General features: G+C 40.0%; 1 protein-coding gene across 3 annotated transcripts in view; it reads left to right on the top strand.

The window, feature by feature from the left end:
* Nucleotides 1-27,214, top strand: part of DGKI (diacylglycerol kinase iota) — a gene marked incomplete at both ends in the record, with an annotated part of 219,496 nt that overhangs the window by 145,326 nt on the left and 46,956 nt on the right. For all 3 annotated transcript variants that reach the window (XM_084261008.1, XM_084261009.1, XM_084261010.1), the window contains 7 exons: nt 1,471-1,571; nt 12,430-12,509; nt 14,306-14,350; nt 20,968-21,037; nt 22,536-22,576; nt 24,034-24,161; nt 24,691-24,816. In XM_084261008.1, the coding sequence (XP_084117134.1) occupies nt 1,471-1,571; nt 12,430-12,509; nt 14,306-14,350; nt 20,968-21,037; nt 22,536-22,576; nt 24,034-24,161; nt 24,691-24,816 (591 nt within the window). The remainder of the gene's footprint in view (nt 1-1,470; nt 1,572-12,429; nt 12,510-14,305; nt 14,351-20,967; nt 21,038-22,535; nt 22,577-24,033; nt 24,162-24,690; nt 24,817-27,214) is intronic.

Raw genomic sequence — 27,214 nt, forward strand, 5'->3', positions numbered from 1 at the left:
AGTGTCTGTCATCCAACTGCAAAAGCTAATATGGGGAGTCTTCCAATATCTTGGGGCACTTTGACACGGTAGTCCCTGTCAGTCAACACAAGAAGAGCACTGGGTAGCCTACATGCTACCCAGTGGATCAGTCTTGTGGCCACTGTTATTCTAAGATATTCTTCATGTGTCTTGGGTTCATTTTCATCACTGATATAGAAACTCTGGTTCAGAACATGAATTTCTTCAGTGCAGCTCCTTCTTGCATGTTGCCTTACACTCCCGTTTCGGAGGCACCCTCAATTCATTATCCTTTCTCACTTTTTAGGCAAAAAGTACTTGTGCCAATACAGCTTTTTTTAAACTGGGACTTGATTTTTGATCCCTATTTTCATCTGTTCAGATGTGAGACCTGTTTTATACTAACAGAGAGAAAGCAAACTATAAACTAACACTGAAACCAAATCCTAATTGCAATCCCAGAGGCTCTACCAAGAGATGGCCAAAAGCTGTATATTTTGTTAAATCTGCAGTATTTTCTAGCCAAAAAGGGAAGAAAAAAAAAAACCAAACCCAAAATGTTTCCATTTGTGTGATGTGGCTTGTCCTGCACTAGGAGAGCAAATTCTGTGGGTCAAATATTTTAAGATTGAGACGAAGAGAGAAGCAAATCTCTCTGTTCCTGACAGCACACAGTATATTCAATTGTAAAAGGCAGTGTGAGTATTAGGCAATAATACCCCTAGCAGACTTCTGTTACTAACTAGATTAAAACAGAGAAAACAGTCTTGTGGTGGAAGCACAGAATGAAGAGCTTTCTATCAACATACGGACACTTAAATTTATAGATAGGGATCCAATGAATGTTGCAAAATTATACAGATAGTTGAGGTATCTAAATCCGGCTGAAATCTGTAGAAATTAGGTTCATATGCTGCTACTTGCTAATGAAAGTTGTCCTGAATTCTGTGTATTGAACCCACTACTTTGGAAATCCAGTTCCTAGCCACATTTCTGTTGTCTATTTCCCAGAACAGAGATGCTGAATGAGGATCCTCCAGGAATGATAACCATGCTCTCATGGGCAGAGGAATAGTTGTCATGAGAGACCATACTCCCAAGAGAGCATCTGTGTCTTGAACTGCAGCTTGGCAGATCTACTGGCTATGGTAGGGCCCTAGGGATGTACAAAAAGGCAAACTGCAGAGAGGAAGGGTAACTATATCAGAAATACCTCTGCAGTTCCAGACCACACAGCCAGAAAATGTGATTCTTGATCTGGCTTACTTTTTAAGGTGTAATGCCAATGGTATTGCACAGTGGGTAGTCATAATTTTAAATGCAGTGCTGGGCCTGTGAGGAGTTGGCCCGGTTTGGAAGAGAATTGTTCTTTTTCTTTTTTCAGAGGAGATTAAAATCACTTCATATCCTGTTTTCATTTTGCTCTTCCATGCAACACTTGATCTAAGAAGGTTTCTTCTTCCCTTGCAGCCCTCATTCCATCCCAGATCGCCTGCGGATCAGAGTGAACAGGATTAATTTACAAGAATATGAGGGGCTACATTACGACAAGGAAAAACTTCGGGAAGCTTGTAAGTTGGAAGAAGCCAGGTTGTTTCTGCTTTTGGTAGAACATTCTGTATAAATCTTACATTAACATAAAAACTCCAAAACCGAAACAACAAGAACAAAACTCAAACACAGGATGAAACATGCATTTTTTATGAGTCATGTGAAATGTATATTTATCTCTCTGTGCATATGCACATACATACTCTCTCTGTATACATATTCTCTCTATAAATAGCATATATAGAATTCACCTGTTTTTTCTTTTACTTAACTATACCTTCTGCAAATTGATGCTACTTACTGTAAAATAGGTGGTTTTCACATTCCTTTTTTTTTTTAACGAATGTCTTTCTATTGGTTCTGTTGGGTTTCTACCAATGTTCAAAGCTATTCCAGATTCTGTGACTGACATCGAATTTGAAACTGCGTGAGGCACCATGATAAATTTCATGCTGAGAATGTGCTCTGATCTTGAACGTGGTTCTTGCACAGGTGCATTTATCTTGGGAAACAAATCTGGCTTCCCCAGTCCCTTATTCTTTAACAGCCTTCAGTTTTCCACATAAGAGAATAATCACTATTTTGTTTCCTCATGTAATGGTTTAATTGCCACGTTTGAGGGGGAAGTCAAAAGCAGACGGTGGTTGCTTTGGCAACACTGATGATGACAATCCACACTTAAAAATGGAGTTCCTTTCCTTGGTGACACGTGGAGCTGTTATTCAATGAGGGACACGGCTGCTTCTGATAATTTAATAGTCTTGTTCATGCATCTGGCTCATTATTCATATTAAATTATAAGCATGACTGTTTGTTGTGCAACAAAGCTTCAGCTCCCTCTGTAATACAGAGTGCTGTGGTAATTACAGGATGACAATCCTTTTAATTGCTTTGCTTATCTTACTGTTGGAAGATAGTTAAACTGTTTCACTTTCATTCCTCTAGTCTCACCTCTCCTTATTCTCCCAGTTCACCATCTCTCACTGCAACAAAAGAACTGAAACAGATTAAATTTTGATATAGGGCCTGACTGCTTTTTCTCGAGTTTCTGTCAGAGGATTTTGGTCATAGTTAAAGAAATCAAAGGCTTCGTCACTGGACCGAGAACAATTTTAACAGGATGAAGATTATGGCTCACTGGAGAAGAATTTGCTTCAAGTTTTAATTGAGAGTTTGAACTTAAGTAGACTTCAGGCCATACTAAAGCTACAGCAATCCAATCCTGTAAGAAATGATCTGTTTCATTTGATGGTTCTTCCTATGGATTCTTGTCTGAGGAGAACTATCCTCATTCATCCTCACTATGGATATATATTTTAATCTGTGTGCATTTATATCATGTGTTCCTCAAGAGCCATTTACGTGTTCTGACACAAAAAATACAATTTTTTTTTTTTACACTATTGTCACCACAGTTGCAAATGCATATTATATTATTTATCACCTGAAAAAATACCCATAACAATAATATTATAAAAAACAACAGCAAATGATCTATAACCTCTGAAATCTGGGTTTAGATTTCACATGCATTTGATGACTTGCTGGATGTGTGCTTAAGATGTTTTCATTCAAAAAGTAGATGTTTGTCTGTTAAAAGTTAAAATGATTGCTTTTGAGCATTGACAGGCCACTTGCAGCAAGACCTTTTTGTCTCTCTTTCAGGTTAATGCATGATAATATAACATAGCTGGGATGGAATATTCTCCCCAGACATATTTCATGAAGTTATATTTCCTATCTGTCCTCCTTTAGCTGTCTCAATAATGCTTGTGCATCACTGTAATTACATTAAAATATTAGAAGACAAATAATATCGCCATCAATGTAAAAGAAATCTGGAAAGATAGCTCAGCTTATCTTTTGCAGATATTAGGAATGTCCTGTGTAAGGACATAGAATTTACAGCATACATTAATTGTCATCAGCGTACTCTTCCAGTTATATGTCTCATATCAGAATCGTCCAACCTTTAGTTTTCAGGAGCCTAATCTTGATTTGAGGACTTCTGGGTAATGCTGATTACAACTGAAGGAATTTATATACAGAAAGTGTTCCCTAAAAATCAGAAACTAAACTGCTTTAAATATTCTAACCAGCTCCTTGAATTCCATGAGGTAAAAAATGGAAAATCCCTGTAGCTGACTGAGCACAGACCCAATGTCCCAGTTTTCCTGTTGCTTACTGCAAGATGCTTGCATCTCTTCTGGAAAATGAGGCATAGCAAGCCATCAAGATGCATGGTTATACTAGAGGACTACATCATTTAAGTTTTTACGAGAAAGGAAGCTGGTAAATCACAGAAATCTCCCTTTTAATAAGAGTAGATAGCCATTTTAATTGCATTTCTGACATAGCTAATTGGATACATTTTAAATGGTCTGTGGATTGCTACCTATCTGGCTCTATCATATGCTAAATAATGAAATAAGTGTGTTGACCAAATCCTCATAGAACCACAGAATGATTTGGGTTGGAAGGAACCTCAAAGATCATCTAGTTCCAACCCCCTGCCATGAGCAGGGACATCCTCCACTAGACCAGGTAAGCCCCATCCAGCCTAACCTTACGTTTCATGGAGCATTGCCACTAGAAATTACTTGGCTAAAGGGGTAGGAGGGAATTGCTGAAGGAGGAGAAGCAACTCTTCTTTCTTTACTGAAGGAAATGATTAAAGGGGGGGAAGGGAGTGGAAATAAATACATTTTGATGGCAGGAGAATAACTGAAATTTTGTCAGTCTGAATTAAAACCTCAAATGCTCATTATACTTATCCACTAACAAAATACAAGAGTATTTCTATTGGACCCTGTTTCTACAAGGCCTGTTGCTGACTGTGGGGTTAGCTGTAGCTCTCGTGTGTGTGTATCACTTGTTAGATTCTGGCAAGAGACTCGATTTACATATCTTTCCAGGTTTTGGCAGAATACCTACAACCTAATTCTGTAATGCTATATTTACTATCTGTTCCCTGCCCACGAGGATTAAAAGCATTTTTACCTCCCTGAAGCATTTGAAACCCAAACCAGAATCTCACAGCAATCAGAATGGGAAAGAGAAGCCAGTTAGTAACGAGTCATGCTGTTATCCTTGAAGGAAAAATAGCAAAGAAGCTATTATAGTTTTTTGCCTGATACATGTCTCTGTAATAGTTTTGAAAGCACTGACATCAGTGTAATAATCTAGATCATTTTAACTCACAGTAAATACATTTCACTCTCCTTGTTTGCTAGAAATACTGATTTGATTCTATCAACTACTTCACCTAAAATCAGTATTTCCCGTTCCATGAAGATTAATCTTCACTCTGCTGGAGGTAGACATCTCATTTTGAAAATCCCCTGAGCAATTAAAGAATGTCATTTTGTCCTCTGAAGGGCATGACCATTCTTAGCCCATTCTCCTTCTGTTGCTTTCTTGTTGCTGCAGCTGGCATTTAACCAAGATGCTGTTTCTGAATTGTCCCTTTTTTCCTTCCCCATGCTCCTCCTTTTCTCCTTCATTCTTTCTTCTGTCAACATCTCAGTATTGTCTGTAGGATGATTGATGATGGTACAGAGGATGCTTATTGATCCTTGTGTGAGGGGGAATGAATGCTTTCCTGCAGTCTTTTTAAGAAAGGATACATGTTGGCATTTTAGTTATGTTGTAATGGTCAGCTTTGAATGTAGTTGTCTTCTCTAACATCTCCCATACACGCTCCAAACACTTGTCACCCTAGTCACAGGTTTCAGCACCTTCTGCCCAATATGATAGTTGTACACTACATGCCATAACCAAGACTATCATATTCAAAAAGTGAGTTGGATTGCTGGTTTTAGATGGACAGACCTTAATTCTATCTCTTGCCTGCATATCTTCTGTGCACTCTCTCTGATTTCCTGTTATTGGAGGAAAGTGATCTAAAACAGCACTGTGGGGACACAATTGAGTTATTTTTAAAAGAGCAAAATCTTTCTGTTGGTGGCACTGTGTTTTCCCTTTTTGATGTTGCTGAGATATTCTTGACAAAGGAGGTATATGTAGAAGTCAATTATATAAAAAAATATTTTAAAAATCAACAATAAAACAACAAACCACAAGCGAGGTTATGACCAAGTGTCCTTCATTGTTAGTCCTTCTTGCCAACACTATTACAGATTTACACCATGAAGATGGAGTGGCAAAATAGCTCATCATCTGCAGCAACTGTACAGTTTGCTTTTTTTTAAATGTAGTATCTAAGTTCTTACTGCCCTTAACTTGTTTTGTATGCTCTAGCCCTGGCAAACAAACTTTCTTTGCTCAGTACCACTAAGAATAGGGAGGAATTATACCTGACTGCAGTGGTGACTGTATCAGATAGAATGTTCAACTCTAACAGTTCTAGGTTTCTCAACACTGTCTTTTACACAGAGGCAGTTGTTCCTTGTCTGCTCTTGAATAAAATAGCATGCTAGATTAAAAAGCAATTTTTGAAGAAAATTTACCGCCGTGTAGATAACAATTGAACTACCTGTAACCTAACAATCGCAGCCTCCTTGTTTTGTGTGTGGGTGTGGTGTATCACAATGTGATGTTAACCTCAGATTCTTGTGTGTCTCTGATTGTATCTAGCCAGATGTCTATAATGCTTGTGTTCCTGCCTTTAATTTCTGTGAGTTGAGGGTTTTGGTTTCATCTGAGGAGTTCTTACCAGATCCATGGAGTGACAAGCTTTTATGTCATTTGGGATGTGTACATGAACAGAGATACTGTGGCTTCCTCATACCAGTAATGCGCTTACCACAGTTTGAGAATCCTTGATCTATGAAATGTATTCTGACTTTTTTCAGCTCAAGGATATGACAGGTGAGGTTAATTTGGAGACTGTTCCATGGGATTTTGAGCAATTAGCAAAGTAAGAAAAGGTCAATGCTTTGGAATTTACATTATGACCTGGTATTTACATCATGAATGCCCACAATGTAAAGGGCAGAGGGTAGCAGAGGACTTCCTGCTAGGTGGTATGATGAGGAAAATCTGAACCAGCAGATGAAGTCAGGACAGGAGAGATTAGCCACTGCAAGAAATGTGCTCACGTTGGGAAGTTACTTTCATCTGAGTGGATTTATGTGAGATGGCCTGTGTATCCATAAAAGTTCTTTTCCATCCTGTAAAGGAAGCACCAATGACCTTTTATTTGTCAGGAGGACTCTTAGGGGACATGGTGGCTTATCTGTAGAAGCTCTGTGAAAGGCAGCATTACCTACAGACTATCTGCTAAATTTCACCTGCTGCTTAAAAGTCGCTACCTTGCTCTAACAGCACTGTTTTATTAACGTGTGTTGTGCAGGCATTAGCTAATTCATGCATTTTTCTGTCACTGTGATTTAATAAGACCTGAAACTCAGAGGGCTGGATGTGTTGCTTAAATTCACCCAGCAAGGTGAAACCAAGAGGGTTAGAAGTCAGTAGTGAATTAAATATTAGAAACTGCTGCCACTGAGCTCCCACTTTCTCATGCTGGTGTACATAGATGTAAACCACTGATAAATGTTTGTAACTGAAATAGAAATGACACAAAGAAAGAGGGAGTTGCCAAAGGCATTGCTTGTGTCAAAGGAAATATCTTTTTTTTGTGTTTTGATGGATGAGACCTCGTGGGCTTTGTCCAGACAGCACAGTGATTTACATCTCTCGCTTTAACTGACACCCATACACACAGACATTTATTTGAAGATTAGAAAGATGCTGGAGTCCAACAGAAGAAAACATAGGATGTGGTTGGATAATTAAAGGCAGCAGCACAATGAATATATACACAGGTACTGAAACAGGCAACTTTCATTGTGTTTTTTTCTCATTTTGAGCTCTTGATTTTTGTAGTCATAGTAACATTTACTTTACAAGGTATGCCATTGCCTTGGTTCAAGGGAAGGAGTAAATCCAAACCACTGAAATATTGTATCAAGCTATAGGAAGGTTGGGGGTGGAAGGGACCTCAAAGATCATCTACTTCCACTCCCATTGCCATGGGCAGGGACACCTTCCACTAGATTAGGTTGCTCAAAACCCCTGACCTTCAACACTTCCAGGGATGAGGCATCCATCCTGTTCCTGTGCCTCACCACCCTCTTTGTAAAGAACTTCTTCCTTATATCTAATCTAAATCTATCCACTTTTGACACCACATGGGGCATACCTACATTCAAGGCAGTCCTCTGCCTTTTGAGCTACTGGAGAAACCGTTACCTGTAAGTTTACCATCTCTTTTCAACAAGAAGAGAGAGATATAAATATAGATTTACCCTAGAGGAGTGGGGAGACACAAGAACATTAAGTTCTATTTCATACTTTCCAGGAAATCATGCTATAATATGTTTTTCTGGTGTAGAATTTTCTGTGATTTTTTTTCTGTGCATGTTTTATTTCTCTCCTTTCCTTTTCTTATCCCTCATGATTTGATTTCCTTTTACCTTTTCAGTTCTGGTTGTCCCTTTTGGCTGCCTCATCCCACACACATCCTTCCTGCATGTCTTTGTTTTAGCCTAAGTTCTTATTCACTCTTCATCTAGATTTCTTTCAGTTTTTATTCCAAATATACGTTCCCTGCTAGTTTCTGTTCCCAGCTTTGTACAATTCTGTTACTATAACCTGTTCCCTTTTGCGTGTTGGTTGGGACAAGTTCTCTCTTCATTTGACTTGGACAGCTATTTCTTTTTTGTGGCATGGTATTGGAGAAGTCACTGGGAGCCTGGAGGGGATGACTGCCTTCTCAGATGGTCTGTTTTAGTCTGATAGCCACTGTGTTTTATCTCCTGACATATGAGGATTTTACTAGTGGACCACTAGTGCTAGCAACCAGTGAACCGAAGGAGGCTTAGGTTTTGTCAGTGTAATAAACAGAGGGGATCTGAAGAGACACGTGGCTTAGATTAGTGTGGTAAGAAAATCCTTTCATATGAGCTGAGTTGTATTAAAACCATGCTGGAAAGCCATACTTCTTAATATAAATGTCTGAATATCTCAGAATTCTCTCCCAAGAATTTACTTGGTCCTTCATGTTTCCGATATCTGCGGAACCCCCTCAGGAAAATTACATTCTTGTAACATCTTCAGCAGTGAGGATTTTTTATTTGCTACATTAAACATTTACAGCTCAATGTCTAATCTCCCCAGTCCCCTGAGGCATGTCAGACTCAGAATGAGTTTTCCTGGCATTCGCATCTACCTTAATGATCTGTCTTGAGGCTGTTTTGTTTGGGTTTTGAGTGGGTTAATCATGGTGTTTAGATCACAAATTGAATCCTTTCATAACAATAAATGGGGAAGTTAATTGAATTTTATTTTTTCTTGGTGGTGCCATATGCAGTATATTCAGACCTCTTCTATTTGTGTCCTCAGTACTATTACAGAGTTTACAAGCTTTAGGTATTCAGCATAATGGGCAGTTAATAGGTGGAAGATTTATTCTTTCTTTATAAATTCCATACCTAATTTCATGAGGACTTAGGAAATAGCTACTAATCTTGCAGTTAATTAGAGCATCACACCAGCCATAGTGCTGCACCTATCCAAACCTCCTACTATTGATACTCAATTTTAGTTAGCAATGTTAGGAACAAAAGTCTTTCTGCAGAACTGGTTTAGAATATGAAGCAACTGCCTACCTGTCTCATCTCCTGGGGTTCTTGCATTGCTTCTCATCGCTGCAGCATTAGAGTCTGTATCCACAGCTCCCTGGACAAAGTCCTTTTCATCATTCAGGGAGCACAAAGAAACTCTGAGCTGGATGCAACTGGCCAGAAGAGCAGGTGCCTCAGGAGAAAAATGTCTGGCACTTGAATGCTGTGCCTTGGCTTATGATCTGAGATTATCCCTTATTTTTGGCATATTCCCATGTGCAGATATATCCATATATTCACAGGAGTGGACAGTGTGTGGGTGTACAATAAAGTTGCTCTGCAGTGCTTATGCTCTTAAAGTAAGACTTTGTCCTCATCTCTCACTTGGCATATCCAGTAATCACTGTGTCCCTCAGCACTGTTCTGTACTGTCCTCAGCACTGTTCTCTACATCCTCAGCCACACAGGGAAATTCAGAAAAGTTAGAAAATCCTGTATGAAAGTGTCCACAATGACACTGAATGCCATGTGTATTAACTTTTTGCTTTTAACTGATTTATCATAACTTAACTCATTATGTCCCCATTGCAGAGCACTGTTCTATATTTACAGTTAGCAACAATCCTGGAGTTTCAACCTCATTATCAATCATTAAGAATTTGCTTTTATTTTCAAACAGCAGCTATTGTGAAGCATGTTGAAAGCCTTGTCTGTGTGGTGCATTGTTTGTATTTCCTGTGGTTTATGACAAAAACAAGGGCCAGGAATATTTTCCTTGCTGAAAGCCAAATGGGTCTTGCAAAAAATTTAACAAAATAAGTAAATAAATAAATATTCCACAAAGAATCCCAAACCAAAAAAAACCCACCACAGAAACCACACCTTCGGCAAGCAACGCTTTAGCATATACTATAAGTTTCTAGTAATGACTTAAAAGGGTTTCCAAATGAGTATGAACCATATGGAATGGAATGATTTGAGACCCACCTCATGCACCTTATGCCTTAACTAGTCACTGATCCAGAAAGCCATAGGTCATGATAATTCAGGATTTCCAGGCAGGAAAAGATGCACATTTCTTTTTAAGGATGAAGTCACCCAGACCAGAATTCCAGAATTGTTCTATGACAAACAAGAATAGATAAGATATAATTTAATTAAACCTGTGAATCGAGACTTTCTTTTTCAGTCAATAGATGAGGCCTGTGTATGTCACCACTAAACTATTTGTTGCACATTAGTGTTTTGTTTTCAGACATTTTGGTGAATTTCCTTAGAATTCTAAACATTTGTAAGGTTCTTCTTTGGGCCTGGTGTGAATGATGATAGTTAAAGATTTTAGTTATGTGTTACCTGTTTTATTTTGGCAAAGACCCTTCAGTGCATATAGTCGTCTGTGAAGGCAGGAATTCAATAGAAAACAGAAAAAAATCTATGGTGACAGTCAATGAGCCAGTGCTGCAGCTCCCTTGTGCTCTGTAGCTATTGGAGGTGTAGTTGCAATTCACTTTTTAGAGCTATAAATGAATTTAACAAGCACTGCTTTCAGTAAGGGCTACAGAGGGATCTGCTGAACTGAAACTAGATAGCATTAAGAACAGCTCTACAAAGAGCTTAAGGGTGTCCTGTCAGAGCGGGTTAAACAGTAATAAACATTAAGCAAAGAGAGAATCACTCACTCTGTAACCCAGAGCATCTGAGCGCACAAAGCAAACCCTGTGATTGACGGTCCTTCCTCTTGCTTGTCTCTCTGTCTGTTCTGTAATGAAAAAACCTGGAAGGTCACAATGAGTGCTGTCCCCTTCTGGCCTTTCTGAAAACGTGCAGGTGGTTTGGCATCGCTATCGGATGCCAGTGGTGCTTCAGAAGTGTGAGCTCTTCCCTTTTCCCTGAGTCTTACTGCCTGTCCCTTATGTTCTTGTTTCTTCCCTCAGCTTTTTTTTTTTACCTGCCTCTGGATTTCCTGGGTGCATAGCTGTTCTGCTATTCAAATTGCTTTCCAAATGTGATGCTGGCAGCATTGCCAATGTGTGCCCAGAGCCCTGCACTGGTGTCAGCAGTTCATGATGACCTCGACTGCTGTAGGTGCTCCCCTTTCCTCCCTGAAACCACTCAGATTCGATTTGTGCTTCTGGCCTTGGTGGGTCACAAAAATATGACCCACGTTCCCCATTACTTTTGGTCTCTTTCCAAAATGAAGTGTTTCTCAGTAGATAAACATCTCTTAATCAACTTCTCTCTTGCTTTTAGTCAACTTTTGAACAGCAGGAGGGGCTGCAGCCATTGTTTTTTCTGTTTATCTCAGAACTGTCAGTGTCTTTATACTGCTTCTTCTTAACCAGTTATCAAAATTGTTTATGAGTTGATAAACTCTCCTTCTGGAACACTTCATATGAGGATTGGAATCTCTTTCCTGCTGCTCCCCTACTTTTTTTTTCTGTGCCATTGTTTGACTAAAGACCCTCTCAGGGAGAAAAAAGGAACATTCAGTGAGTCAGTTTTAGAAAATCTGGTGCTCAAGAATTTTCGCTTGTTTTCTTTTTATTTAATAAGATCTTAGCAGGCAGTTCTCTTGGTACCTTCCTTGTGGATTGAAATATACTCCCCCCTTCCCCTCTTTTGTTCTCTTTGTGGGTTTGTTTTGGATTTTTTTTGGCTGCAAGAACAGATTTGCTGTGGAAACCTAAATCTCCTGTTATTAAAAATGCTGCCGTCAACTGAGGGGAATTATTTGCTGTATTTTTACAAGTTTTCTTTTTTTCCTCTGAGAAAATATGGAGATGTGGTGTCAGTTTTCTGTGTAGATGGAATAATATCTGTTTTGATTTGAAAGCAGCCTTACATCAAAATACCAGAGTGCTGGACAGTTTTTTCTGAAGTCAGGCTGTGACTTTCACTATTTTAAATCATTTTTGTAGACTAATAAGTTTTAGAAAAATCAAATATCGTTCTCTTATTTCAATGTATAAAAGCACACCCCCCAAACTCTTGTTCTAGAGTATGTTCATTTCGTTGCAGTTAATTGATGTTGACATGAGGCAATGATGTACACAATTTAACTGAGTATGTTTAAGCATCTTTGGTATGAAAGGTAGTTGAAAATTGAAATATTTGATAATTATAAATGGGTGAAACTACTGATGAATAATATGTTCCTGCTTTTAAATGACTTAAGGTTTAAGTAGCAGAAAGCTTTTGTGAGGACATTGGAACATAAGGCCAACCCTGAAACATATTGCAAGTTCAAGGAACTTCAGTTAAAGAGGTTTTTCTTTGTTTTTTTATTTTCCAGCCATTCCCCTAGGAATTATAGTTATACGAGGAGATTGTGACTTGGAGACCTGTCGTATGTACATTGACCGTCTACAAGAGGTGAGGTTTTTGTGAATTCAGGTATCATTTTTCAATCTATATTATGCTTCTTTCAGTTGAGTGCAGAGGTCTAATAGTTGCAACAATCATATCTTATCATATATTGCAGTTTTTCCACCACTGAAAATAAAACTTTAGAGTTATGATATGATAATAAAAGCAGGAGCAGTGCTGAAAAATATTTTCTAAACAGGAGAGGAAAATTTGTACTGACTCCTATTAAATGATAACAGGATTGATGTTGATGGGTGTGTTTCATTCTCCTTGAACTGGAATGAAATACCAGGACTTTCTACACACCTTGCTGAAATGGCATAACTTATTTATTAAAAAATGTGGAAGGTAAGGTATATGTTGTGGTATTTGAGTGGGTCTAATTATGCCTATGTCATTCACTAATACTGTTGTGGAGTAATCTGAGACACCAATAAACACTACAAGTATCAATTAGGTATTTCCAAATGCACAGAAATGTGTGCTCATGCAGCTAGCAATAATCTGGTTGCTCTCATTGTCTTGAACACCTTGTCTCAGGACAGTTCATTCTACAGTCTGAGAAATGAAGATTCCAAATGCCCCGTTACTTGAATAACTTTAAAGGTGTATGCCTTTAGTGATAAAATCTTTTACTGATATCTTTCAACAACATTTACAAGTGTGAGGACATTCCATAGGTTTCTAAATAGGTGGTCCAGTTTACATAGGAGCTATGAACCTCATCCTTCCTGTTGAACTCTTTGGGAACCACTGACTTCCCTGTGGTTTTGAAACTACACTTGCAGCCTGAATAAAGGCTCACACTACAGGCTTTCACTTTTTTGCATTTCAGCCAGGAGTCCCTTCATCAAATGCATTTCTGAACTTTTAGGCTTGAGCTGTTGCTATTATTAGACATAAAGACATATTATAAGGTGATGGATGCATATTTGAAGTACCTGGTGATGGAAAATGACAGTGAAATAATTGTGATGATGTTTTCAGCAGATTACAAGTGTCATACTGAGTCTCAGGGAACTTAATGTCCAGTATTGGTTGGCTAGTAGTTGTACAGCTTTGGAGGAAGCACAACTAGTTCTGTTTGAATTACCCTTGGTGGTTGTGGAGGAACTGTGTTTCTCCAACCTTTTTCAGGGTTTGTACTACATTTTTCATGTGCTTGGTTTGGCTCAGACCCATTTGCTGGGAATGGAGGTGCCAAGGTTTTCTATATTCTGCCAACTTGCATGCCATCTGGGGAGCTATAGTCTGTAGGCAAGGCTTTCTGGTAGGCTATGTCAAGAGCTAAAACTATTTGACAAAGTATCTATTAAAATAAATTAGATTCCTGAACCTTGCTAAATACCAGGGTTCATTCTGATAGGACCTCCTGGACGTGAGGGTGTCTTAAACCAGGGAGAACTGCCAGAGGTTTGCTTTAGTACATTAATTACTCAGAAATATTTGCAAAGGAAGATTTATATATTTTAGCATCTTTTCTTTCATTTTGCTGCTGATATTCTAAATTTAGATAGTTTTCATGGAACAAATAGGTTTGTGATAAGATAAAGATCCATTAACATAATCTCTATATTTTTAAACTGTGGTTTTGAACAAATGCATGTAAATCTAGACTTTAAGTGAGCTTTTCAAACCTATTCTGTGGTGCTTGTTTCATATGCTTAGAACCAGTGAGAAATTCTTGCAAAATTACTTGTGTTTGCCTAACCACTTCAGATAGATAGTAAAACTGCAAACAGTTCTTGCTGCTGGTTGTTTGGTTTTTTTCATCTCTACTGACTCTTTTATCCTCCTGCTAGGACCTACAGTCGGTAACTTCTACTACACAGAGAGTTCATTACCAGGTAAGACAAGCTTTCCTTTTAGTATCAGAACAAAAAGAGGCTTAACAAAGTGGGCTTCTCTCTTTTCATTTGAACCTAGGCTTTCTTTTTGTTAGATACCTATATATTAGATGAAATTCTGATTATCATTTACCCTTAAACTTCAGAGGTTCATTCTGCTTACCCTTGGACAATCTTTTTCCTTGCAAACCTTATGGAATCATCTTTAAAATTAGCACAGCATGGTGATGTAAGTGGTATTGCAATAGCAGTGCCTTGCACAGTGAGGTGAATGACAAAATGAGTCCTGTAGGACAAATGACAAAAGTAAAATTGTTTCTCTGTCTGAGAAACTGAACAATAACATGTTACATTACACAGCTGTAGCACAAAACTCCATCACTGAGAAAAAAGGTGTGCTAGCCGGCCAAACCTCTTAATAGTTCTGTGCACCACATCCATTTACTTTTAATTTAACATAACCTTCAGAGGAGTCTTTTAATCCATCCTGGGAACAAATGTGTCTTTTACATGTGACAAACAGGTTCTAGTTTTAGGTGGTTAGTTTTAAGAAATAGTCTCCCTGTGCATTTTGCAACTTTAGTCTACAACTTCTGCAATACAGAACTTGCCTTTGTTGTAGGACACATTCTTCAAGAATGCATATTTCTTTCAGTAAAATATTGCACTGCACAGTGCTTAAATTGGGAGTGAACTAACTCAGGCTACCTCTACTGACTGTTGAGCTGATCCGATCTGACATTAGTGCAGAGATTTGCGCTAAAGATTAGAGGGACTTGGCTCAAACCAGGGTCAGTTGACACAGCACTTAAGATTACAAGACAAGTTTGCATGGTGTTGATAGACTTTTCCAAACTTTAATAATACAAAGCTTGTTGGGATCAGCAGGAATGAGTTCACTGAGAAAGCCCAGATATTCATCTGATGGAAACCCAGTGTGGTGAAATTACAGATAATTTCTTGGGGCTCAATGATTAGCTGGGTGATACAGAATTCCACTTTGGCAAGAATGCCTGTAAATACTCTCAGTTCAGGAAGACACTATGAGAAAATGCCATTTGGCATGTTTTCCTGGAGTTGCCTTTGTTTCTGCATTTCCCTGTCCAATTTAACCTCATATTTTTGACACTTCTATCAATTGTTGCCCTGGAACTCCATTTTAGAGTAGTGCAAGTGTCTAGTGAATTGGCTAATAAACCAGCATGTATTATTATGTTCCATTCATTATAAATTAACCTAAGTGGCTGTTGACTGCTTTGTGTATAGGAAACTGCCTGAGGTAAAATGAAGAACTGAATCTGTACATATGAGAAGGACCAAAAGAGAGTATGAATTGTTGGAAATCAGCCCCATACTTGGCTCTAACCTCCACAGTTATAGCAATAGATAAATTAATTGTCTAGCCATATTCTTTAGTGCTCATCAGTGTGAAATCCCTAACATACTAACATTTTTTATGATTCTACATTTTGAATGCACCCCCCTCTGTGTTTTGTCTTCAGTACTTGTTTAATCTGGATTCTTCAAATATTGGTTTATTCTCAGTGGGTCATTTCTACAAACTTTCTTATTAGGTAAATTTGAGCTTTGTTCCATGTTTGTTGGTATCCCTTTACATATTACAGAAAGGGGAGAAAGCAGGAGATTGAACATGGATAAGGTGCTTGAGTTGATGGAACTGTCTTTTCACCTCACTAATAAGGTGTCACGGGTACGTTTAGGTCTCATAAATGCAGTTCCTTGCATCATTCCTCTGCAGCTCAGAACACAGGGAGTCAGCAGAAACATCAGCAAGCCCGAGGTGCAAATGAGACAAATGATGCTAGAATTGTTTTTCATTCCTGTTTTGTTTCTGTAATGAGATTAATGCTCACAAAATATCATTCTCGTGGGCCTGAGACTTCCCAAGCTAGTTTTGCAATTGAACTGTAATGAAGTCTTGGAAGGACGATATCATATTATGCAATTTGTGACTTGAATTTATGTTTACCAGCATTATACCTATCTTCATTTTCCCAGAATTAGGTACTCTGCTAGGTCTGTGAATTTTTACTTATTTCTCCTCTTTTTATCATCTACCTTTTTAGTACACACTGTTATCTTTGGATGTTTTCTTCCTTTTTCTCTTTGTGTCCCAGTCCTCACCTTCTGCAAAGATTTGGTTACATGTTAAGATACATGAAGATTGTGCATGTAGATACGTAGACACTATCAAACCTCATACACTTCACTTGAGATACAAGCAAATCTAAGCATTCCCCAACTCCATAAGCCCATATTAAAGAAATACATAGGTATATTTTAAAACACAGGACCATAGAATCTTTAAGGTTGGAAAAGACCACTAAGATCCTAAATTCCAATTGTCTGTCCTATACCACCATGTCAACTGAACCATTTCCTTGAGTGCCATGTCTACATATTTTTTGAACCCCTCCAGGGATGGTAACTCCACCACCCCTCTGGGCAGCCTGTTCCAGTGCCTGGCCACTCTTTCAGTGAAGAAATTTTTCCTAATATGCAATTTAAACTTCCACTGACACAACCGGAGACTGTTTCCTCTTGTCCTACTGTGGTTATTTGGAGAAGACACCAACCCCCACCTCACTACAACCTCCTTTCAGGTAGTTGTAGAGAGTGATGAGGTCTCCTACCCTCAGCCTTTGCTTCTCCAGGCTAAGCAATCCCAGTTCTTTCTGCTGCTTATGCTCCAAACCCTTCATCACCATCTTTGTTGTCCTCCTCTGGACCTGCTCCAGCACCACAATGTGCTTGTAGCGAGGAGCCGCAAAACTGAACACAGCACTTGAGTTGCATTCTCACCAGTGCTGAGTACAGGGGCACAATCACTTCCCTAGTTGTGCTGGCAATGCAAAAGCATTGAAAAAAGCAAATCTGATGCTTAAACCATGAGTTGGTTTGGTCTAGATGTAAAGAAATAGTTATTTTTATGGAATGTTATGCTGTTGTTGTATTCATCTCTCCTGTAATATAATTTGAGACAAAAACCTCTACGTGAGAGCAAGGTTTATGGGATCAAGTAAAATTTGTAAGTCTAAATACAGGAAGTATTGAGGTTGGTGTATTTTTTTCAGGGTGGCTGCAGATGTAGGTATCTGCAGGTATCTGAGAGCCCTGCTGAGAAGGACTTGGGGATTGTGGTGGATGAGAAACTTAACATGAGCCAGCAGTGTGTTCTTGCAGCTCGCAAGGCTAATGGTATCCTGGGCTCCATTAGAAGAGGGGTGGCCAGCAGGGACAGGGAGGTGATTGGGCCTCTCTACTCTGCCCTCATGAGGCTCCATCTGGACTACTGTGTCCAGATCTGGGGGCCCCAATAGAAGAAAGATGTGGAACTGTTGGAGAGGGTTCAGAGGAGGGACACAAAGATGATTAGAGGGCTGGAGCACCTGCCCTACAAAGAAAGGCTGAGGGAGCTGGGCTTGTTCAGCCTGGAGAAGAGAAGGCTGCGGGGGGACCTCATTGCAGCCTTCCAGTACCTGAAGGGAGCTTATAAGCAGGAGGGGATTCAACTTTTTAAAAGGATAGACAATGGCAGGACAAGGGGGAATGGAATAAAACAAAAGGAGGGAAGGTTTAGATTAGGGGGAAGTTTTTTACAGAGAGAGTGGTGAGGTGCTGGAACAGGCTGCCCAGAGAGGTAGTGGATGCCCCGTCCCTGGAAGTGTTCAAGGCCGGGTTGGATGGGGCCCTGGGCAACCTTGTGTAGATCCAGGCCTGAGGTTGGTGGCCCTACCTGTGACAGGGGTGTTGGAGCTCTATGATCCTTGGGGTCCCTTCCAACCCATGCCATTCTATGATTCTATGAACTGTAGCCAAACTCTTGGGCAGTAAGGAGAAAACAGATGAGTTTTCTGGAGCCATCTTTGCTTTTCTGTTCCATATAACCAGAAAGGAAGGCAGTAATAGATATTTCCAGTCAATCCCAGAGGCAGAGGCTAATAGGATGAATCTTGCAAAAGCTGTCATGATACCAAATGAAATTAATAACATTTTGTAGCAGCATCATGACAGGCACTGATATGCATTCACCTGGCTGAGAAATGAGTCTCCATCAAAAAACGCTAATCATTACCAGAGCTGCTTGGAAACAGCCCAGTGCATGCAGGCAGCCTGCTGACCAGGGAGCTGGGGAATCTTAAGAAGCTGTGTGTATCTGAACAACATCAATAGAACCTCATTTTTTCTCAGCTGACTGAAAAAGTGTCAGATAGCTTTATGTAAATCGAAGAGCACTGTCTGCCTCTTAACATATGAGGGCAATATTTACGCTGTAATCAATGTAGAAATTGCTTTACCCAGTCTGACTGAAGTGACAACTGCTTTTAGCATTCTCTGAGTGTTTCCCCAGTTTAGGAAAGCGAAGCCCTTCTTCCCCATGGTCTTACTGACACATGTCTGGGCTGCCTGGGGAATTGAACTTAACGAAACTCCCATTTTTCTGTCGATATAGTCATTTACCTTTTTCATAACTTTTTCTCACACAAGGCTACTCAGACAAAAGCATTTTAGAAATATGTCAGATTTGCAAAACAGTAATATAAATTGCTGAGATATATATATTTCTTCTGTGTTTTCTTAATGATATAAATTCTAGACAGTAAAAACAGAGGAAAATGCATGGGAAACTCTGAGAATCTCTATGAAGATTCCAGATGTGTTGGACATGTTTGATACACTGTAAACTTTAATTTTGTATTGGTGTTTCTGCACTCTTCCTCATGTATATAAGGTAGCCTCACTTACCTCCTTCAAACCATGCACATGGTGTCAGCTGCCTGAGGGAATTGTGGATTTTGGGTCACTTAATGTTTCTTAGACTGGGTGTCTTTCTGAAAGGTCTTCTGTAGCTCAGGCTGGAGCTGGTTTCTGTGTGATGAGGTTAAGCATTCATAGTTTCGTCCCTTCTGGCTGAAAGCCTATGTTTGTGGAAATCTCTTTTTCGGAACGTTAGGCCAGCCTATACTTTCTGGCATTGGACCTTCAGACAACTTCTGACCTGACATAGCTGTATGGTTCCCAATATGAAAATTGTTGGTCCTGCATCCTGCTGCCAGGAAAGGTGTTGTGCTACTGTGTGTTATTTTGAGAAGTCCCTATGAGATATCATTGTATCCTGGACTGTTTTCACCAATCTATGCCCATATTATGAATATTTGTATATATACATTATTCTTGTTCTGTGCTTTCCATGACAAGCAAAACTTACCTGAAAGTTACCTTTCTTCCCCATTTCTTTAATTTTTTCTTTTCTTGCCTTGTGGTTTGGTATATCACTGTTTTAAAGTATGAGTAAAGTTTACCCTTGAACTAGTACATGCCTGAGTTCACATTGCTTGCAGATGTGCTGATTATAGTGCTTAAGATGTAAATAAGGACAGAACCTGGCTCCGTAAAATTTTTGTGAGTGTGCCTCAGATCCATGCTGTTGCATTTTGTCCTGTGCAAATCTGTTTGTGTTTAAACATTGTGTCCCGGTGGCTTCAGGAAGTGGGATGCCCACCCACTGTCAGCATGGAACAGAGCCATGACCACCCTCTGCTTTCTGAGATCCCTTTTGCCTCTCCAGATCAGTCAGAGTTGAAAAAGCGAGGGGCAGGCCATTCAACTCCTTGGTAGAGTTCAGGAAGAAGTCCTTCATTCCTCCCCAGTCACTTAGTCTGGCTCCTGAAGTAACACCTGGCTCTCAAGGGGCAGGCCTTTTTATCCAGAATGTTGATGTAGGACATGTGTTTGCTTGGCTGGTGGTAGTCCCCAGGTCTGCACTCTCTGTATTTGGGGTGCATAGGGTAACTTTTTTTACCCTGATGCACATTTGTGACACACCAGAGACAGGAAAAATGGGCACTTGCTTTCAGTGGCAGGTTGGTAGAGGAAAGAGTGTAAAAACACTGAGCCTGGAATAAACGAAGGTTACAGGCACACAAGAAAAAAACCACATGGTAATTAGAGTTCATGACCGTTGTTTGATACTGATCTGTATTTTTGACCTCTTTCGCCTCTCCCTGTTGCTGTGTACCCACAAATGAGGGTAGTGGGGGTTGGGGGGAGTGGGGACAACATGGACTGTAGACAGCTGAGAAATCTGTTTTTGATGTAAACCTGTTTTGTATTACTGAGTTGAAAGGAAGGGTATAGCTGAGGATGTGGCTGAAGTTAACCATATCAGTTTAATCTTTTCTGTATTAAAGTCTATCCCTGATGTCAGTGAGAACCTAATCCAGTGGGTTTGGGTTATAGACTCAGAAAGGTTTGGAGTGGAAGGGACCTCAAAGATCATCTAGTTCCACGGCCAGGGACACACTCCACTAGACCAGGTTTCCCAAAGCCCCATCCAACCTAGTCTTAAACACTGCCAGGGAGGGTGCAGCCACAGGTTCTCTGGGAAACCTGTGCCAGGGCCCCACAGCCCTCACAGAGTGAAGAGGGTTATGTAGGTTTTGCACATAGTGCAACGTCAGTAGAGCAAAATGGGAAAAACAAAACCAAAATCAAACCCCAAACCAAACCAAATCATCAAAGACTAGCAAATAGTCTCTTTTAGAGAAAAAAAAAATTGTTATTTTATTTTAATGTAATTTACCTGCCCTATCCAGGACCAGGAAAGCTCTTTCCCCAGAGTACTTTCTGTTCAGAGGCTCTCTCCTAGATGGTGCTTCCTAGATGGTAAGTTCATCTCCCTTCTTGCCTTCTCTTCTGCCTAGCATGCTGCTTGTTTCTGGTGTGCATGTAAAGGATAGTGCATCTGAGAGTACTGCTCTGGAGGGGTAACTATTCCTTCTTGTTACAGTGAGCCAGGTGAAAAAGGAGCTGACTTCCCTCTTCCTCCCCCTGAAAAACAGATCGTGTAACAATCAAAATATCTGATGTCACTCCAAAGAGACATGTTAAGGGTGGTTAGAGGTGTGGTTTGTTAATGTCTCTACTGCAATGAGCAGTGTTTACTGCATGGCATTGTCTGGACACAGAGCTCAGCTGGTTGTGGAAAGACTGCTGCTGGTAAAGCTGCATTCTCTACTCCAGTTTCTCTTTAAGTACTATAGTGTTTAGGTGAAGGCAATGTACCTCCCTTTGCCTGTATGACTGCATTTCACATAACTCCTCCAAGAGCTGCCCTTGTGTTTGACCCAGACTTTGTCAAAGCAGACAGCTTATCTGGGCTTTACATCAGGCTCCAGAGCACTGGAATTAGCAGCTAAAATGGATGGCATCTGCTTTTACAAAAGCTTCAGCATGGAGGCACTGAAATTTGTATTGTTCTAAACCAAATCAATTTCTCCTTGGCAATTTCTAATCACTCTTCCTTGTCTCCCGTAAGGCAAATTGATAAAAAAAAAACCCTATTGAGAATCTGTTTGGTTTTTGGAGAAAGATGAGTGGGTAGATGCATTCAGGTTTTGTCTTCAGGGATTTGATATTCCCTCACAGTGCCAAAACCTACAATGCTACATCACTGTGCTCTTGTGTCAGAATTCCAGAATGAACAAATCTGATTTCAGAGGCCAAACTGAATGCAAAGCAGGAACAAAGAAAAAAAACCCTCCTCTCATGAAGCACATTGTATGTGATAAAATACTGATGTGTTTAGTAATATAAATTATTTGGCAGTGACAAGATTCATATTAGGTGCTTTATTGAGTGAATCTCCCCTATTTTCATATGTTTTTCAAGAGTAGCATAAATTTTCCTTGAGCATATTGGTAATTCAGGGTGAGTATCTGTGGCCATGCATTTGATTTACAAAAAGCTCCCAAGCATGTTATTGTTCTTTAGATTCAAAATGTGAATTAATCCTATTAGACCCATCAATTTCATTCTATGCTTGCTACACTCTCATCAGAACAATGTAGCTTTTTCTGTCACATATTTTAATGTAATCAATTCTTCTTGTGAGCCTGAAATCCAGTTTATAGTTTTGAAAATATTTATTTCAAGTTAACAATTTCAGTTAATGTTGTTTTGTTAAGCCTCGCCTTTAAATTTACCCTTTACTGGGATAGGAAAATGGATATAATGAATGAATCCGAATATGTTCTTGTGAAACCACTGACTTCCCTGACACAGAGGTTGTCTTACATGGTAGCAATGTTAGCTCAGCCCATCTTGTCCATTGAGTTCTGTTCAGATAATTTTCTTCATTGTGGCTCTGTTGTTTGTCTTGCAGCAACTTCTGCTGATCGTTTTTACCGCATTGACAGATCTCAGGTAATTGTTTTGTTTTTTTTTTTTTAAAGCTATGTCAGGTTATTTGCCATTCCTCTTGTGTGTTTTAAAATGTTACTGATATCTCTAACGAAAAGTGGAAAAAAGTGCTGTGGCTTTTTTCAGTAATGCAATTCACATAGATTCACTGAAGTTTTGTATCTGCTGACCATCTGCCCTTCTCTTTACTACCAATCCGGTGTACAGATCAGGATTTTCTACACTTCACATCCTTATCAACCCTTATGAAGGGCATCTGTGTGGCACCAGAGTATTTGAGTTTATCTTTCCACTGATGTTTTTAGTCACCAGAAGCCTTCATCCTGCATATGTGACATGGAATATCTATAGAAATTAATGTTAGAAGTTGAGAAATATGAACAGAACTGTATAAGATATTCCCAAGGAACCACTAACCATTGTGTAGCTCTGTTAGATTCAAACTGGTTGTATGGATTTGACAGTCTGAATGTATTTTCTAAAAGGCACTTTGAAAATCTTATAGAGCTTTTGATATTGCTGATTTGTAGCCAGAACAAGCTAATTAGTGGCTCAGTATTAAGTGCAAACTGTTGACTTCACATGGTGGTCATTTGTATCTGGTCCCCCTGGGAACTGCGTTAGCTGTTTCTGAATCACATGAACTGTTCCCTAGCAAAAGCAGCTGGTGGTTTAATTCAAGCAGAAGGAGCTGTGGCTTTAGTTCAGAGGTCTCAGGTTCAGTGTCTGCATGTAGCCACCATGGGACTTCTTTTCACGCAGTCATATAAATGCTTTGATGAAGTTGTACTTTAACATTTGGAAAGCAAGGGTGATGAAGATGCTGGTAAAGGTTAAACCGGGCAGTGTGACACTGTTTGGCTTATTCTGTGTTTCTTTAATACTTGACTCTGTTCAAATGGTCATCTTTCTCTCCTACTCCTTTGCCCTGTGTTTCTCTGGGGAAAAGATGAATACCATGTGATAGTCCCAGAGCACAAACGGTGGGAAGTTTCCTGCTCATTCGCCTACGTAAATAAACCTCATCACACTCGGTCATTTTGGAAAGACAATGAGCCTTCAGTGTCAATAACAAAGAGGGACTGAGAAAGAGCTTTTGTAACTGAGATGTGAAATCAGAATGCACAAGCAATGGAGGTCTGGGAGAGCACCCCCAAACAATGAAAACTTCTGCCAGCCATAACTGGAGAACAGACCTTTGGTGTTGGTTCTCATTTCAAAATGCAACCCTTGGCTTTTTGGGTAGATGTCCACTTTTCAGCTGAATGACTGAGTCACTGAGTAGCAGCCATTGTGTGAATGTGAAGCTTGCAGGTTGGGCTTAAATCAGTGAAGTATTTGTTGATGACTTCCCATGGAATTTCTTCAGAGACCGATGTGCACCCAGCTTTCCTATAGCCAGCTGTGGAGGACCAGTGATGCTGGAGGTTCAGTATTTGTTCCTTGTATCACTCCAACAGGAACATTTGCACTTTGTGACAGAAATTTCGCAGGACGAGATTTTTATTCTGGACCCAGAGCTGGTAACATCACAGCAGGCGGGGACACCACCAGGAATGCCTGATCTGGTAGTGGAGCAGGCCTCTGGGTAAGTGGTGCTGGGATCTGGATTTCAACAGCCGTATTAGAGTTGGGCATCTCTTTTCTTGTTCCCTTTTCTAAAGGATTAGGAGATGCGGGAGGGCAACCGTGGTAATGACAAAAGGAGAATGGAATAACATCTGCTCCTTTAGGCATCCTGGACCACATAGCACGAGTGATGGACTTTGGCACCTTTCAACTTCTTCATGCTCTCTGACTATCTGCCCCGCCACAATCAATCAAGTTACAAACCCCTTCTTTTCATCGTCAGAGCTCTGATACCACTGTATAAGGTCCTGAAGCCCTTTGTGCCTAAGAATGATGGTGAAGTGTCTCTGCTACTTTTCATTCTGTGGGCAGACCAGAAATCTATTCACCTTTAAGAATAGTCTTGTACCTGTAGTGAAATAAGCTGGTTTACCTTGTTATGTGCTGAAAAATGCTGGGAATCAATAAATATAAGACAACTTTGAAGTGGAGCACCAGGGATAATTTCTGAAGGGTGAATGCCTTTCTATTCCTTCTTCCCTCCCTAGAATATCAGATCGGTGGAACCCTGCGGTTCGAAAGAGGATGCTGAGTGACAGCGGCCTCGGCAAGATTTCCCCACACTACGAGGTACCTGACAAACAAAAGGACGCCAGCCAGACACATATGCTGCAGTAAGAGCCCTTTGCATTTCTCTGCTTGATGTCACTGTCACCATCCCCACAGACATCTCCCAGTGGCTCCTTTAAGTTTAATAAATTGTGCTGACATGCTGAAATTACAGAAGTACTTTTACTTCTTTTTGCTCCTCCCTTCTGTTTCTTCCACTTTCTCTATTTATTACTATGTCTTCTTGCCTTCATTTTTTTTCTCTGTAGTACCCTGCACTCTTAATAAACCTAGATCCAAGTTTCCAAAAGTAAAGACATTATTTTGGAAGCCTGAAGTTCCAGCTAAGGGAACCTTCAGAGCAACTGGTTATGAGAAAGATCGAAGCACTCACCCCTAAGGTAGCTCTGACACACTGTCACAGTGCAGAAACCCATACTATTACTTTCAAAGATATAGACAATTGTTCATGTAATTTTGAACCACAGATACCATTGTCAGTGTAGGATGACTAGACACTGGTTTTGTAGCTGATAATTGCCCCATGTAAGAGACTTCTACCATCACAATCCTGTTTGCCATGCTCAGATTTGTGTAAGAGTTACTCTTATCCTTCGCCTGTTTTAGTAGTTCTCAGCTTTTTGGTCTGCTTTAGATTTTCAAAACCAGGAGTAGATCCATAATAGCTATCAACCTTTTAATGGGAATAACCTGTTTGAACTCTGTTGCTGGCTTTGAAAAATTCTAATGGTTTGGGTTTTACTCTCCTCCAGTACATAATGTACAATTGTGTATGGCACTTCTGCTTTATGCTTCTGGTTCTACTGTATCTGGATCCCTATGGATGGGTTTTAAAGCTTAGTATAGAAAAATGAGAAACAGTGACCATGTGATACTTCTTTCAGTTTGTCTTTCTGTCTCGGATGTGTGTGGAAGGGGGCTGCAAGGTGCCTGCCGAGTACAGCTCCGGGGCAGATATATCCTGGATGGGAGGCTACACAGCTGTGTGGCTACAAACTGGAAACTTTCCAGCAAACTGGAAGCTGTTGGCCAGGAGAAGGAGGTGTCATGGTAAGAAGGTGAGCAGGGTAGCATTGTCAGGAAACACTCACCTGTTTTTCACACATTACCCTGAGGGATTCTGGATCCATTCTTGGTTTTATGCTCATTGCAATGTGAAGGACGGTGAATTCAGGTTCAGTTTTCCACAGACTAGAAAGGCAGGGTCCAAAAAAACTGGGAGAAAAATTATGCATTTAGACACTTTTAGGCATCACACAGATGACAATCTGTGTGCTAACTTCTAATTGATAAGACCAATTATTTTGTTTACATAAGTGTGACTGGAAATGTTTGCTTAGCTGGAACAATTATGTTTGGTAGATTTATTAATTACAGGCAAAGTCAGTAGCACTGCCCAGAGTAGAGTGTACCTGTCACTGTGTACTATAAAGAATTGTTTTCTTTATAGCTTCTCTAAGCTTTAATTGTTTTGGCTGAGATTTTTCGTGGTCTCAGTCTGATAGAATCTGTCTGTTTCTATCTCTTTTTCTTTTAGTTAAAACTTTAACAAAAAAGTCAGTTATTTCTGAAGACAAAATATGTGGGAAATATGCTGCTTTAAATTGCCTTCTTTAAACTAAATCAGTAGTTGTTTCCTGAGACATTTTTAGTGCTGGCAGTGGAATGAACTTAAATGGAATGAAGTTTTGGAGGCTTGACATTTAATAAAGTGTCACCATAACACCAGGGAGATACCTTTTTGCTGTCTTGTAAAAAGTCCCCCTGAGTTTACCTGGCTGATGAGTTTGTTCATGCACTTTGGAGACAATTCAAATTCAAGAGCTTTGCTTTTTAAAGTTTCCTTCTGCATATGCTCAGTGAGGGTTTGTGCCCCTCTGTGCTTGATCCTGCTTGTAGGTCTTCCCATTGGGCTTAGGGAAGGGGAGCTGCACTGCTCACCAGCTGATTTCCAGTAGCAAGCAGAAATCAGCGCTGGTCAAATGGAGATGGGTCAGGAAAAGGTGTGGGGGAGAACAGGGAAAGAGGTTGCAAGAGCCAAAGTAGAAGCAAAAATGGAATGAGTGCAGGAACTTGGGGAGCAGGGTTAGCGGATGAGAGTCGGCAATTATGAGCACAGGGGGCATACAGCTGTCTAGGAAATCAGAATAGCAATAATTAAAAGGAGGAGTAGGAAATGGGGTAAAATAGGTAAAAGGTGAGTAAGACAGGTTAGAGGCATGGGGGGAAGGGTCTGTGGCTGTTCCTCTCAGGAATCTGGAATTCTGGGCAAGTTATTAATTATAACAGTGGGCAAGCTTTAAAGTATGTTTAGACACTGCCTCATTTGCTGCCAACATAGAAGGTGTATAATAAATGAGGGGGAGAATTGTGGTGGAGGAAGCAAGGTATTATTACAGTTAAGGCGGTTGAATGCTGCTCTGGAGGACTGGCCTCTTCCCT

The sequence above is a fragment of the Gallinula chloropus genome (genome assembly GCF_964237585.1).
Source record: "Gallinula chloropus genome assembly, chromosome: 1".
NCBI lineage: Eukaryota > Metazoa > Chordata > Aves > Gruiformes > Rallidae > Gallinula > Gallinula chloropus.